The sequence below is a fragment of the Panthera uncia genome, chromosome B1, assembly GCF_023721935.1.
Source record: "Panthera uncia isolate 11264 chromosome B1, Puncia_PCG_1.0, whole genome shotgun sequence".
In the NCBI taxonomy this organism is placed as follows: Eukaryota; Metazoa; Chordata; class Mammalia; order Carnivora; family Felidae; genus Panthera; species Panthera uncia.
Window position 1 is genome coordinate 137,338,149 of NC_064811.1, and position 14,297 is coordinate 137,352,445.

General features: G+C 36.6%; 1 protein-coding gene across 1 annotated transcript in view; it reads left to right on the top strand.

Moving 5' to 3' along the window:
- Nucleotides 1-14,297, top strand: part of TMA16 (translation machinery associated 16 homolog) — a 34,651-nt gene that overhangs the window by 11,378 nt on the left and 8,976 nt on the right. Inside the window, exon 2 of the mRNA XM_049631279.1 lies at nucleotides 8,516-8,628. Coding sequence (XP_049487236.1) covers nucleotides 8,516-8,628 — 113 coding nt within the window. The remainder of the gene's footprint in view (nucleotides 1-8,515; nucleotides 8,629-14,297) is intronic.

Sequence of the window (14,297 nt, forward strand, 5' to 3'; positions counted from 1 at the left end):
TAGGGAATCAGGGATAAATTCCCTCTCTCAAGATCTTTGATCACATTTTCAAAGTCCCTTTTGTCATATATGGTAAATTATTTGCAAGTCTGTGGATGAGGGCATTAACATCTTTGGGAGGGAGATCATTATTCTTCCTCCTGCAAAAAGCAAGTCTTCTTGCAACTCTGTTATCTAATGCCTCAGTTCACTTGCGGAATGCCTGTTACCATTTTCTTAGATACCCATTCAGACATTTTATATACATGCACCAGCATATGTATATGTCTCTACTCCTCCTTCTTATATGAATACTATATTAGACACAGTCTTACACCCCTTGCTTGTTTTGTCTTACTCAACTTTTGGAGACCTGTGTAAGTACATATAGTTCTCCCTCTTGCTTTTTATAGCTGATAACCCATTGTTTGCTTTTATCTAATTTTCTTAACCAGGTCTCTGATGGACACTTAACCCGTTTCCATTCTTTCTTTTCCTACTACAAACACTGCTGAATTGATTATTCTTGTTTTTGCTACATGTGTAGATATGTACCTCTAGACTAAATTAATAGAAATACAATGTCTTGGTCAAAAGACACGTGCAATTTTTAATAATGATAAGAACTATCAAGTTGCACTCCAGGGGGAGAATACTTACTTATTTATGAGACTGCTTATTTATGAGACCACTAACTCACCCACATCCTCACTAATGCAGTGCTAAGAAATTTAAAACATCCAGTCTTATACGTTAAAAATGCTATTTCATTAAAGTTTTAATTTACATTTCTTTTAAGGTAGACCACATATCCTTTCAAAACTTTAATAACATTTGTATTTATCTTTCTGTGACTTGTTTGTGTTCTTTTTCCTGTTTTTATTTGTGTTGTTGATCTTTTTCTTAATGATTTTGTAAATGTCCATTACCTTGTAGGTTCTCATCAAATACATGTATTTCATCTGAGCTTAGATCTAGGCTGTTTTCTCCTCTTACTCTTTTACTGAGGGAATCTTAACTATCTCCAGTGGCTTAAAGTGCCACCTATATCCCCAAGTCATTCCAAATTTATATCTTTAGCCGAGATCTTTTTTTCCTAAGTGCCAGACTTGTATTTATCTCTCCTGTACTCAGCTGTCTCCTGGGCCTCTTGAACTAATTAACAGTGAATTCTTGATGCCCCTTGTCTCCACGTTCCATTCCTATCTTAACGGTAAATGGTAATTCTGACCATGTTGTTGCTTATGTTGCAAACCTGGGAAGGCATACTTAACTCTTCCTTTTCCCTCGCCCTCCATATTCGAGTCCTGTATCATTGTGCCTCAAGATACATTTCTTCAAACCTTGTGTTTTTTTTTTCATACCCTCACTGTCACCATGCTTAGGCTACTCGACTGTCAGCTCTTCTTAATGACCACAACACTACCAGTGGTAGTCTTACTCCTTTACCTCATTCCAAACTATTCTTTATACAAGCAACTTGTGTCAGCTTTAAAAAAAAAAAAAAAAAAAAAAAAAAAAGGTCTCAAGTTACTTCTTCAGGGAGGCTTTTCCTGATGTTCAAAAATTAGGTCCACTTTTTATATGGTTTCACTCAGGATCTCCTACTTCCTGACCATTTTTTGGACTTAACTGAAGTATATAGTTATTCATGAGATAGCTAGATTGTAAGCTCCATGAGGGCAAGTTGTGTCTGTTTTTGATCCTGGAACCTTAGTTCCTATCCTAGTACATGGTAATATATGCTCAGGGATTTTTTAAAAAATTAATCTAGTACAAGGTAGAAGTGTAAAGAGTAGTAGCAGGGAATGTGGGAGAAAAGGTTAATTCTGACTAGATGTTTGTGAGTGGTGGTAGGTATGGCTTTAGTCTTATACTTTTTGTTTTAAGTATTTGTATGCCTTTATGTACCCTAAGTGTGTTTGGTGGAATGATCATTTTTCTAGGTTTCTAGTTACACTGAACAGTCTAAATGGCATTTCTGTCTCTAGTTGAGCTTGGATTCTATGATAACATAAAAGAAGTTGAGCTTGATGATAGAATTTTGCATGAAAGAAATTGAAGTCTGTGTTAGAGAATTATTAAGATATTCTTAATGTTAAGGAAAGTATTGTTTGGGGGCTATTAAAAATTATTTTTATATGAGATAATTCACACTTTTAAGGACTATTTTTCATGTTTTTAATTCACAGTAGTTTAATGTACATTGGGTGCTCAGCATATGTTTACTTGGGGCAACATCCTACTTTTCTTTTTTTTCTTTTACTTTCAAAGTATTATTTTCAAACTGATAGGATGCATTTACAGTCTTTAAGAAGCCACTGTTGAGAAGATAAAACACAAATATAAATGATTTTATAAATGTTAAATGACTGGTAAGTGCAGTATGATACTAGGTGCTGCTATGTGGCAAATGCTACCAAAAGAGAAACGTTCTAAGGTCCAAATGATTATTCTTGGGTCGTTTCAAGGAGAAAGTAAACTTGAATTCGAAATGGTCCTTGGGAATTGGGTGGGTTTAGAAAGGATTATGTGCAGAATCACTTAAGTTCCTACTGGAAGCCATAACCAGTTGTCCGTCATTGGGGTCATGTTTATCTGTAAAGCAAGGAAAGTGCACTGAATTTCTTCATGGTAGATTTACTAATCAACAAAGCAGCTTTTCTTAGTTAAGTCTTCTCATTTTCATCTTGTCACTGGTATCGAAGGACTTAGTATATCATATTCTATAATTTATTTTGATATAGGTGTCTAGTTACACTGAGTAATCTAAATGGCATTTTCTGCCTCTAGTTAGCTTGAATTCTATGATGACTTTGATGGTCTTTTAGGAAAAGTTCCTTTTTATATATTTTTCTTTATTTTTTGAAAGAGAGAGTGCACACCTGCGCAAGCGGGTTAGGGGCAGAGGAAGAGAGAGGGAGAGAATCTCAAGCAGGCTCCACACAGGGCTCAGTCTCATGACTGTGAGATCATGACCTGTGCTGAAATCAAGAGTCAGACGCTTAATCGACTGAGCCACCCAGGTGCCCCGTCCTTTTTGTTATTTATGATTTTAACAGGAATATTTGAAGCTTATTGCCCCTGAAATACTTCTTTCTGTTTCTGTGTTTGAATAAACTATGTGTTTTCTTCTGTTACTCAATTATGAATCCAAAGATTAATTTAGAATGAATTTTCTTAAGTAATCACCAAAGATTGTAGGAAGGAGACACTTTTGATAACTAATTTTATGACTGGCATATTTTTGTGGTGCCAGAAACTTCAAAGTAAGCATAGTTAGAGGCTCCGTGGGTGGCTCAGTTGGTTAAATGTCTGACTTCAGTCAGATCATGATCTCATGGTTTGTGGGATTGAGCCCGGCATCAGGCTCTCTGCTGTCAGCACAGATTCTGCTTTGGATCCTCTGTCTCCCTTTCTCTCTGCTTCTCTCTCTCAAAAAAACAAACACACACAAAAAAATAAGCATAGTTATTCAAAACAGTGCCTTAGTTATGCTTATGAAAAGAAATACTATTTTGCTGTATCTTTCAAAGTTAAAACATAACTGTTAATCTTCTGTAGCAAATACACCTTAAACTCTTTCCTCCACCCCCAGATTTGTTTTTTTGTTTACATTGTGTACTAGTCTATGAATCATCAGATGCTTTACAAATAAATTTGGAGAACCTCCAAAGGTTAGAGATTAATTACTTTTTAGTTAAGGGATATTTAGTTTGAATAGACTGTTTAATAGATTAACATTTTGTTGATAGGGTTTTATTTCAGTTTTTCCCTGTTGAATATTTCTTTTTTATACTAATATATTGAAAAATACGAAAATCTTTTAAAATTGAACAAGCTATATTGTACATATTTCTGTGCCTTATACATTCATATCCTGCCTTGAGGCAACCTTTTCATGAATAATAGAAGGAATTGCAAACTACAGGTGAATCAGAGTATAAGTTCAATTTTTGTGTCTTCTTTGTACTAAGTCTTAGAGGTTCTTTAACTGGGACTTCTAAAGCTCTGAGGACATATTCATACTCCAAGGATATCAAATCATTTCTTGTTCTAAAGAAAGTTTTTTATTAAATCTTTAAAGGAAGTTTTTTTATAGAATTGGACATATTGCTGAAACAGTGTTAACACACAGCTCTGTAACTTTAGTTAAGTTTTAGCAGCCTCAGAGCAAATCTTTGACATGACAGTTGGTTTCCATCAGAGCAAGCCTGGTGAGAGAGCAAAAGAGAGAATAGGCCAGATGGAAGCCAGAGTCCTTACAAAACCTAATCTCACGATTGATAGATCATCCATTTGCCAAATGTTATTCATTAAGTGAGTCACAAGGTCCACACTCTAGGGGGTGGAGATTACACCTGGGCATGATATCAGGAGGTGGAATTCATTGGGAGACATCCCAGAGGCAACCTACCATGAGTTCTGACATGTTTTTTATTGGTTCGTGTGTGTAAAGCTCATGTACAAAAAATCCTTACCACACCTTTTTTGTACTCCCCCCCCCCCCCCCCCCATATATGCAGAGAGTAAGACAAAAGAATGCACGTGCAGGCATAACTTAGAGATACTGCAGGTTCAGTTCCAGACTGTCCGAGTAAAACGGATGTAACAATAAAGCGAGTCAAATGATTTTTTTTGGTTTGCCAGTACATAGAAAAGTTATATTTACACTATACTGTCTATTAAGTGTGTAGTAGCATACGTCTGAGAAAGTGTAAATACCTCAATTACAAAAATACTTTATTGCTAAAAAATGCTAACCATCATCTGACCTTTCAGCAAATTTTTTTTTTTTTTTTTTTTTTTTTTTCCTGCTAGTGGGGTTTTTGCCTCAATCAGGCTGCTGACTTAACAGGCTAGAACTTGCTGAAGGTTGGGGTGGCTGTGACAATTTCTTAACATAAGACAATAATGAAGTTTGCTACATCAATTGACTCTTCCTTTCATGAACATTTTCTCTGTAGTGTGCAGTGCTGTTTGATAGCGTTTTACCCGCAGTAGAACTTTTTCAGAATTGTAGTCAGTCATCCCGTACCCTGCCACTGCTTTATCAACTAAGTTGGTGTAATATTCTGAATCCTTTGCTGCCATATCAACAGTCTTCACAGTGTCTTTACCAAAAGTAGATTCCATCTCTCTTTGTTCGTCTGTAAGGAGCAGCTCCTTACCCGTTCAAGTTTTATTATGAGATTGCAGCAATTCAGTCATATCTTGAGGTTCCGCTTCTAATTCTGTTCTCTTGCTGTTTCCACCACATCTGCACTTGCTTCCACTGAAGTCTTGAACCCCTTGAAGTCGTTCAAGAGGGTTGGAATCAACTTCTTCCAAATTCCTATTCATGTTATATTTTGACCTCTTCCCCGTGAATCATGAATGTTCTTCATGGTATCTAGAATGGTGAATCCTTTTCTGAAGGCTTTCAGTATTTTGCCCAGATTCATCAGAGGAATCACTATGGCAGTTATAGCCTTATAAAATGTATTTCTTAAATAATTAGACTTGAATGTCAAAATCACTCCATGATTCATGAGCCATAGAATGGATGCTGTGTTAGCAGGCATGAAAACAACAATCTCATTGTCTCCATCAGAGCTCATGGGCAACCAGGTGTGTTGTCAATGAGCAGCCATTTTTAAATCTTTTTTTCTTAGGAATAGGTCTCAACCTTGGGCTTAAAATATTCAGTAAACCATGTCGTAAACAGACGTGCTATCAACCAAACTTCATGGTTCCATTTATAAAGCATAGGCAGAGTAGGGGGCCCATGATTCTTAAGGGCCCTAGGATTTTGGAAATGGTAACTGAGCATTGACTTCAGCTTTAAAGTTACCAGCTGCATTAACTCCTAACAAGAGAGGCAGTCTGTCTTTTGAAGCTTTGAGGCCAGGCATTGACTTCTTTCTAGCTGTGAAAGTCCTAGATGGCATCTTCCAGTAGAGGGCTGCTTTGTGTACATTAAAAGTCTACACAAATTTTGTTTAGCGTAGCCACCTTCATTAATTATCTTACCTAGATCTTGTGGATAACTGCTGCAGGTTCTACATCACTTGCTGCTTTACTTCACACTTTAATGTTATGGAGATAGCTTCTTTCCTTAAACCTCATGAACCAATCTTTGCCAATTTAAACTTTTCTTCCCCAGCTTCCTCACCTCTCTCGGCCTTCGTAGAATTGAAGAGAGGTGGGACTTTCTCCGGATTTGGCTTTGGCTCTGGCTTAAGGAAATGTGGCTGGTTTGATCTCTCCAGACAACTGAAAACTTTCTGTTTCTCAGCATTAAGGCTGTTTTGCTTTATTATCATTTGTGTGCTCACTGGAGTAGCACTTTTAACGTCCTTCAAAAACTTTTCCTTTGCATTCACAACTTGGCTAACTGGCACAAGAGGCCTAGGTTTTTGGCCTGTCTCAGCTTTGGACGCGCCTTCTCCACCAAGCTTAATTGTTTCTAGCTTTTGATTTAAAGTGGGAGATGTATGACTTTTCCTTTCACGTGAACACTTAGCAGCCATTGTGGGGTTAGTCATTGGCCTAATTTCTATATTGTTGTGTCTCAGGAAATAGACCTGAAGAGGAGAAAGATAGGGGAATGGTTGGTGAGTGAGAACAGTCAAAACACACACAATTCATGTTTGCTGTTTTATATAGGCATATTCATGGTGCCCCAAAACAATTACAAGAGTAACTTTAAAGATTACTGATCACAGATCACCATAACAAATGTGATGCTAAAGTTTGAAATATTGCAAGAATTACCGAAATTGTGACATAGAGACATGAAGTGAGCAAATGCTGATAGAAAAATGTCAATAATAGACTTGCTTAATTCATGCAAGTTTGCCACAAACCTTCAGTTTGTAAACAAATCAAAACCCTCACAATATCTGTGAAGCACAATAAAATAAAGCATGTTTGTACTGTTTTATGATGGTTTCACCTTATTCTCCTATACCTGTAACAACCTTCCCATGCCATTCTGGGTTTCACAGTTGGAGCTGTCTTCGCTGCTTAGGTTTATCAAGAAGTGAGCAGTAAATATTTGTTGTGTATTTCAGTATTTGTTGAAGGAGAGAATACATGTGTGAATGAGGAATTGGTGGTCATTTTAATTAATTCTGCAAAAAGTTTTACAAGTGAAAACTTTGAGTTGTAATTTATGAAAGAACAGAGAGGAAAAGATATTGCAGGCAGAGGTAACAAGTGCAGCTTCCAAAAGTTAGGAAACAGCAAGGTGTATTCTGGGAATGGGGGAGAAGTTCAGTAAGAATGGGGTGAAGGATGTTTTGAAGAATGAAAAATAATGCTGGAGAATTAGGGTGGGGGTAGATTGTTTTCCACATTAAGGACTTGGGACCTAACTGTGAGTTTGTTAGCAGGGGGAGGGACTTTACTAGATTAATGTTGTAGAAAAATAAGCTGTATGACTTCCATGAAAAAAGAACTAGCAGTGAGAATCTGAAGGCCACCCTAATCATGAAAGATCACGAGGCTGATTTAAGGCAATGACAATAGTTCTGAAGAGAAGATTCTAGGAACACTTGACCTTTTCCAGGCTTCAGTATGTTAGAGACTGTCAACTGTCCCCAAATAGGCTCTATTTCTATTGTAATCATGTTTTTTTTTTTTGTTTTGTTTTCCTTCCTGAGAATAACAACTATATTTACTACTCACCTTTATATAACCCACCAATTAAATTTTGGTCAATGGGGTATAAACAGAAGGCTGCAGCTTCCGAGATCTTGCTCTTAAAGGAAAGGGATATGCCTTTTGATTTTCTTTTCTACTTTTCACTGTCTGGAATTTAGACTTGGTATTAAGTCATCTTGAACTGTGTGAATATATAGGGGCCTAAGGACAGTAGATAACAAAATGGAAGGAGCCTGGATCTCTGAGGACTTCGTGGAGTGGAGTCTCCAGCTCCTACTTTTTACATGAGAGAACCAAACTTTGTTGGGTTACGTACACCATTATTATTTTGGGCTTCTGTTGTTATAGGAAGCCAACTCCAAAATGGTAACAGGTGTGATAAGATGGAGAATTATGTGGGAATAAAGAATTACTGACATGTCTAGTTCAGTGGACTGAATGAATTGTGACCTAGTTAAACTGGCATAAGGTTTGAATGGGAAAGTAATTTGTTCTTTTTGATGTGCTGGTTTTGAGATGGCTTCTATTATTTCCTCTCTTCTTCTTTTTCTATGAATCCAACTTTGATTTTGCTTGATTCAGTGCCCACTTTGTTCCGTGAACAACTTCTACAGTCAGCCTCCCATGAACATCTTATGTTCCTTCTACCTCCTTAACTTTCTTAACTGTAACACACGTGTTTAACTGTTTCTCCTCACTATCTGGATTTTCTTACATACTTTGAAGATGGAACAGTTGAGGAGCTGGGTTTATTGACACTTTCAGCACCTTTTTTTATAGTCTTTCTGGCTTACAATACTTCTGTTATATTACTTTCAAAAAAATTTTTTTTGGACAGAAATCACTTATATATCTGACTATGTATGTAATATGTTTTCCTACATTGTAGCCTAAAGCCCTAAAGGGAAAACTTGTAGGACGGGAAAAAAAGGTCATCCATCCATATAGTAGAAAAGCAGCTCAAATTACAAGAGAAGCCCACAAACAAGAAAAAAAGGAAAAGTAAGTATCTTTTTATCATTTATATTATGCATTGGTGTAAAGCTCATTTATACTTTTATCTTTCATCAATATTCCCTTGTTCTTTCTTTAATAAATGTTAAGTATGTTCTATGCACTGAAAAAACAGATTTGTTGTTCTTTTCTTACTGAGACTGGGCTTATTTTTCTTGAGAATACTCCTTGGATTCTTGCAAACCTTTGTTTAATTTTCATACTTCTGAAAAAGTTGATTTCAACAAGTTTTGTTAGTATTCTCTGCTTTTATGGAAAAGTAGATTTTCATAGGTCCGTATGCCATTTTGGAAGTTGGTTTGTATTCTTGATGTGAACAATTCATAGGAAAATTTTCTTCTTAGGAATACAGAATGCATATGTAATGCCCTTTCTTTTCCATTTCCTTTCCCTTAGTCTCCCTTCTCTCGTCAGCAGCCTACATTTTATAATTTGCCAATTCGCCCCTACCCTCCATCTTTGGCCTGTAAGCGTCCCCAGGAACTGCTGTAGAAACAAATAAATAATTTAAAATGAAGTTACAAACACAAAAGTCATCATTTTGGCTATTTTTAAATGGCCTTACCATTTTAATAAATGGTAGATACATTTCCATACTCGCTGATAGAAGCCAGCATGTTCATTGTTATGTATTAATTCCTTACCCAAGACCTAAAGGCATATTTAGTAAAGGTTAACTCTTCCACAGTGATTTGGCTAGAAGTTTTCTGGAAGAGAATAGACAAGTGCTGTGATAGTATAATCAAATTTTTCTTTTTCTTTTCATAAAGGTTATTATGATGATAGCAGTATTGCTTTAAAACAGTACTTTTCAAACTTAAAGTATTTATATGTCACTTTCATGAATTTTGCAATGTCTTTTGACATAATTACCACTTTTGTGATTTTGCAGTCCTTTTACCATCTTCTAGTATTTCACAAACTTAGGTGAACATGAGATACCCCTGTAGGGCATATTAAAATGGTTTGTTCCCACCCCTGGAATTTTACATCAGAAGGTCTGGGGCAGTGCCAGGATTTTACATTTCTAACAAGCTTCCAGGTAATGTTGATGCTATTGCTGCTGGTTCAGGACCACACTGAGAACCACTGACCTATAGTATTATTAACTTAATATTCTTTTGGAACCTTTTTTCCTTACTTTTTTTTTTCTTCAAGGAGACATTTGATCTGTATTAAAACCAAGTAGATACTGTTGCCTTCCCTGTATGGTCTGAGCCTGAGGCATGCTTGCTTTATCCTCGGTGGAAAGATTTGGCAAAGGTTGTAAGACTTGTAAAATAAACTAATATTGAACTAAGTTTTCTTTTTTTTTTTTTTTTAGTTTTCTTTGTAATGTAATTAGGATCAAAAGACAATGAGGAAAAAAAGTAACTTGCTTAAAGATGATTTAATTCTGTGTCCATAAGAAACTTAAAAATCAGCTTATGTAGTACCGATGGTATACATGCAATATTTTAGCAAATACTGCTTTAGAATTTGGCTAAGTTCTTCAGTTCACTGAAGTGAGCTTAGTGAGCCTAGAATCTTTGTATGTTTTCAGTTGTATTCAGGATTTTATGCATTGATTTACAGAATCAACATAAAAGAATTATAGAAGGCTAAAACTGAACAACATGCTACTTGCTATATAACTTATTCTATCCAAGGAGGTTCCATTATTGGCCAAAGCTCCGTTTTTGTAGCACAGAGTTGAAAGGTAATACTTAATTTTTTCTGCTTGGACAGCGTTCTAAACAGGTTTTTCTCATTTATTTAAAAGAAGTCACCATTGTAACCATTAATGGCTCCAGAAGCAAACAAATGTACAGTTTTATTAGTGTCTAATGTATTTTATGAAACAAGCTTACTCCTGTCATAGATGTCCGTTTTTTTTCGAGTAGCAGCATCATTGACCATGAGTTATATTTAATTTAAATGGCATGATCACAAATATTATCCGAAAATAATGCTGATCTACCTGCACTAGAGTAGTACTTCCAGCAAGACAGAAAGGCTGAGTTGTATATTTTGGAGAGATGGTTGGTGAAAGATACTCAGACTCTTGGGACAAACTGTATGCAAGATGATAGAAAAGGTACCCGTAAGACTTAACTTGAAGTGCAGGTGCCCGTGGCTTCTGAGTAATGAATAACAGTTATCAAATACTGCTTTAAATACCTATTGCTGCATGAGAAATTATATGCCATTTCAGCAGCTTAAAACAGTTTCTCGGTCAAGAATTCCAGTGTCACTTAACTGAATGCTTCTGACTCAGTCTCTCACAAGGCTACAGTCAAAATGTTGACTGGGGCTACATTCATCCCAGAGCTTCATAGGGAGACGTTTTGCTTCCAAGCTTACTCCCGTGGCTGTTGACAGATCTCAAGTCATGCATGGCTGCCTATTGGCCGGAAGCATCAGTTCCTTGCCACATGAGCCTCTCCATGGGCTACTCACAGCATGGTAGCTTGGTTCCAACAGAGAAAAGGCTCTGAGATAGAACAAGAGAGGGTGGCCAGGATGGAAGACAGTCAGAGTGACATCCATTGTGCTATTCTATTTGTTAGAAGTCACTGGGTCTAGCCATCCACACTGAAGGACGTGAATATCAAGACACAAGAATCAGTGGGGACCATTTTAGATACTATCACCTTTTGTTAACTATCTGCCTACTAAGATATTTGGTTTTCTGAGGAACAAAGGCAGCTACAGTTCCAGTCTCTGTACTTTTATACAGAACTGAGGATTCTTTGTACTGCTTCCTAAGGTTTCTTTTTAGAGAGAATGACAAGTGAGGGGAAGATCAGGGAGGATATCTATTATGTTGCATTGCCTTTGACTAGTGGTAGAAGGATAGAAAACCAGACCAAGTTGATCACCTTGACTTTTATTGATAGACTCTGATTACTTAAAGATACTATAGGAGTGAATAGCAACAGCTGAGAGCTCAAACATGTTCTTCAGTATTTGAATGCTCTGATTTAAGACTGTTTGCAATATTGCTTCTGTTCGTATTAAAAGAAACTAGTATGGTTTGAAGACTAGACTAGTACATTGCAAATGATGAACAATTACGGACAGCAAATGGCTATTCTGTGTCATGATTTTAGCTTTATTTTATGATTCTGAGCTTAGCGATATTTTGTTGGTGTATACTGTCATGTCTTTTCCTGCAGAGTAACCAGCAAAGAACTCTACATACCAAAACAAAATGACTTAGTATGGAAAATTAACAGAGAAACTAAGCCTAATAAGTAAAAATCTAGGAAACAACTACTTTTGAGAATTAATCTCAAATCTCTCCACTTTTCTGTATCCCAACCGATACCACTCTAGTTCAGGCTTCCATTTAGTTCGTTCAGAATTATTGCAACCTGACTTCTTTTTAAAACAAATTTTTTTAATGTTTATTTATTTCTGAGAGAGAGACAGAACATGAGTGGCGGAGGGGCAGAGAGCGAGGTAGACACAGAATCTGAAGCAGGCTTCAGTCTCTCAGCTGTCAGCACAGAGCCTGATGCGGGGCTCAAACTTCCAAACCCTGAGATCATGACCTGAGCCGAAGTTGGTCACTCAACCAACTGAGCCACCCAGGCGCTCAACAACCTGACTTCTAACTAGATTCTTTCCTCTAGGCTTATTTGAAAGGAATGAATTTTTCTCTTTCTTGTTATGAAGTATTATTTTTATTTTTTTATTTACAATTTTTTTAATGTTTATTTTTGAGAGAAAGAGACAGAGATAGAGTGTGAGTGGGGGAGGGGCAGAGAGAGGGAGACACAGAATCTGAAGCAGGAGGCTCCAGGCCCTAAGCTGTCAGCACAGAGCCCGATGTGGGGTTTGAACTCATGAACTGCAAGATCATGACCTGAGCCAAAGTTGGGATGCTTAACTGACTGGTCAACTAGGTGCCCCTGAAGTATTCTTTATTTTTTAAAATCAACTTTGAAGTATAAATCACATTCAGTAAAATAGCCATATCTTCATTGTACAGATTTGAGTTTTTGACAGTACATTCGTGTAATCACCATGATTAGTGTATATGCATTTTCATTCTTCCAGAGGATTCCCTTGTGTATTGCTCAGCCCATCCTCACCCTGTACCCTAGACTCGGGGAACCATTGATTTGCTCTTTATTTTGATGGGTGAGATTTGTCTTTCCTATTGTTTCATATAAATGAAATGATTATAATTTTTTGTGCCAGCTTCTTTGTAATGTTTATGAAATTTTCCCATGTAATTTCATATATTGTCTTTCTTTTTTATTACTGAGTAGTATTCCATTGTTTGGAAATACAGTTTGTTTATTCATTCACCTTTTGGTGTTCATTTGGATTATTTACAGTACTGGGCTATTATCAGGTTCTGCAAAGTACGGGTCCAGCGATCTGTTTTTATTAAAAAGTTTTATTGGAAAACAGCCGTGCCCATTCCTTTTGTATTATTTGCGGCTGCTTTCAGGCTAAAATGGCAGAAATAAGTAGTTGTGACAGAGACTGACCACATGGCCCACAGAGCCTAACCTGTTATTCTCTGGCCATTTAAGAAAAAATTTGCCAGCCTCTGATATTATAAATAAAGCTGCCATGAACATTCATGTACAGTGTTTGTTTGGGCATTTGTTTTCATTTTTCTTTCAGTTCCTAGAACTGGAATTTCTGGGTCATGTGGTGAACGTATGTTAAAGTATATAAGAAATTAAGTTTATATGAAATAAGTTATAAGAACTGCTGGTCATATTATAGGTATCACGTTTAAGTGTGTACGAAATTGCTTTTTCCAAAGTGATAGTATTTTATATTTTCACCACCAGTGTGTAAGAGTTACATTCTCTCCATATCCTCTTACACATGTTGTATTATCAGTTTTTTAAAAATATTTTAACCATTCTGGTAGTTGTATAATAGTATCCCAGTATGATTTAATTTTGTACATATTGATGACTAGATGATATTAAGTATCTTTTTATGTGATTGTTGGTCATTTGTCTTTGATTTGATTAAAAATCTGTTAAAATCTTTGGCCCTCTTTGGTATTGGGTTGTCTTATTAGTGTTTGTAATTAGTGTTTGTATATTCTAAATACAAGTCCTTTGTTAGTATTTTGTATTATGTATATTTTAATCCGTTCTGTGCCTAAAGTTTTTTTTAATGTTTATTTATTTATTTTGAGAGAGAGAGAGAATACGTGAGTGGGGAGGGTCAGAGAGAGAGCTGGAGCTGGGAAGGGGCAGAGAGAGAGAGAGAGAGCGCCTGTGTGCGCATGCACACGAGTGAGGGAGAGAGAATCCCAAGCAGGCTCCACACTGTTAGCACAGAGCCTGGCATGGGGATTCAAACTCAGGTACTGTGAGATCATGACCTGAGCTGCAATCAAGAATTAGATGCTCAACCTACTGAGCCACCCAGGTGCCCTTGTACTTAAATTTTTTTTTTTTTTTTTTTTGAAAAAAGGCTTCATTTTATTTCTCCAATTTTCTCATTGTTTAATGTGGGAGGAGAAATCTGGTCTGCTTTGTTAGGGCAGGGACAGTAGTTTTTTGTTCATTGCTATATCTCTGGTGGGTAGCACAAAATGTGGCAAAAACTAGCTATCCAAAGGTCTCATCTGAATGAATTAGTATTTAGAATACCAACAATCGTGGGATTACGTATTACCCATACTGTTTTCTGAG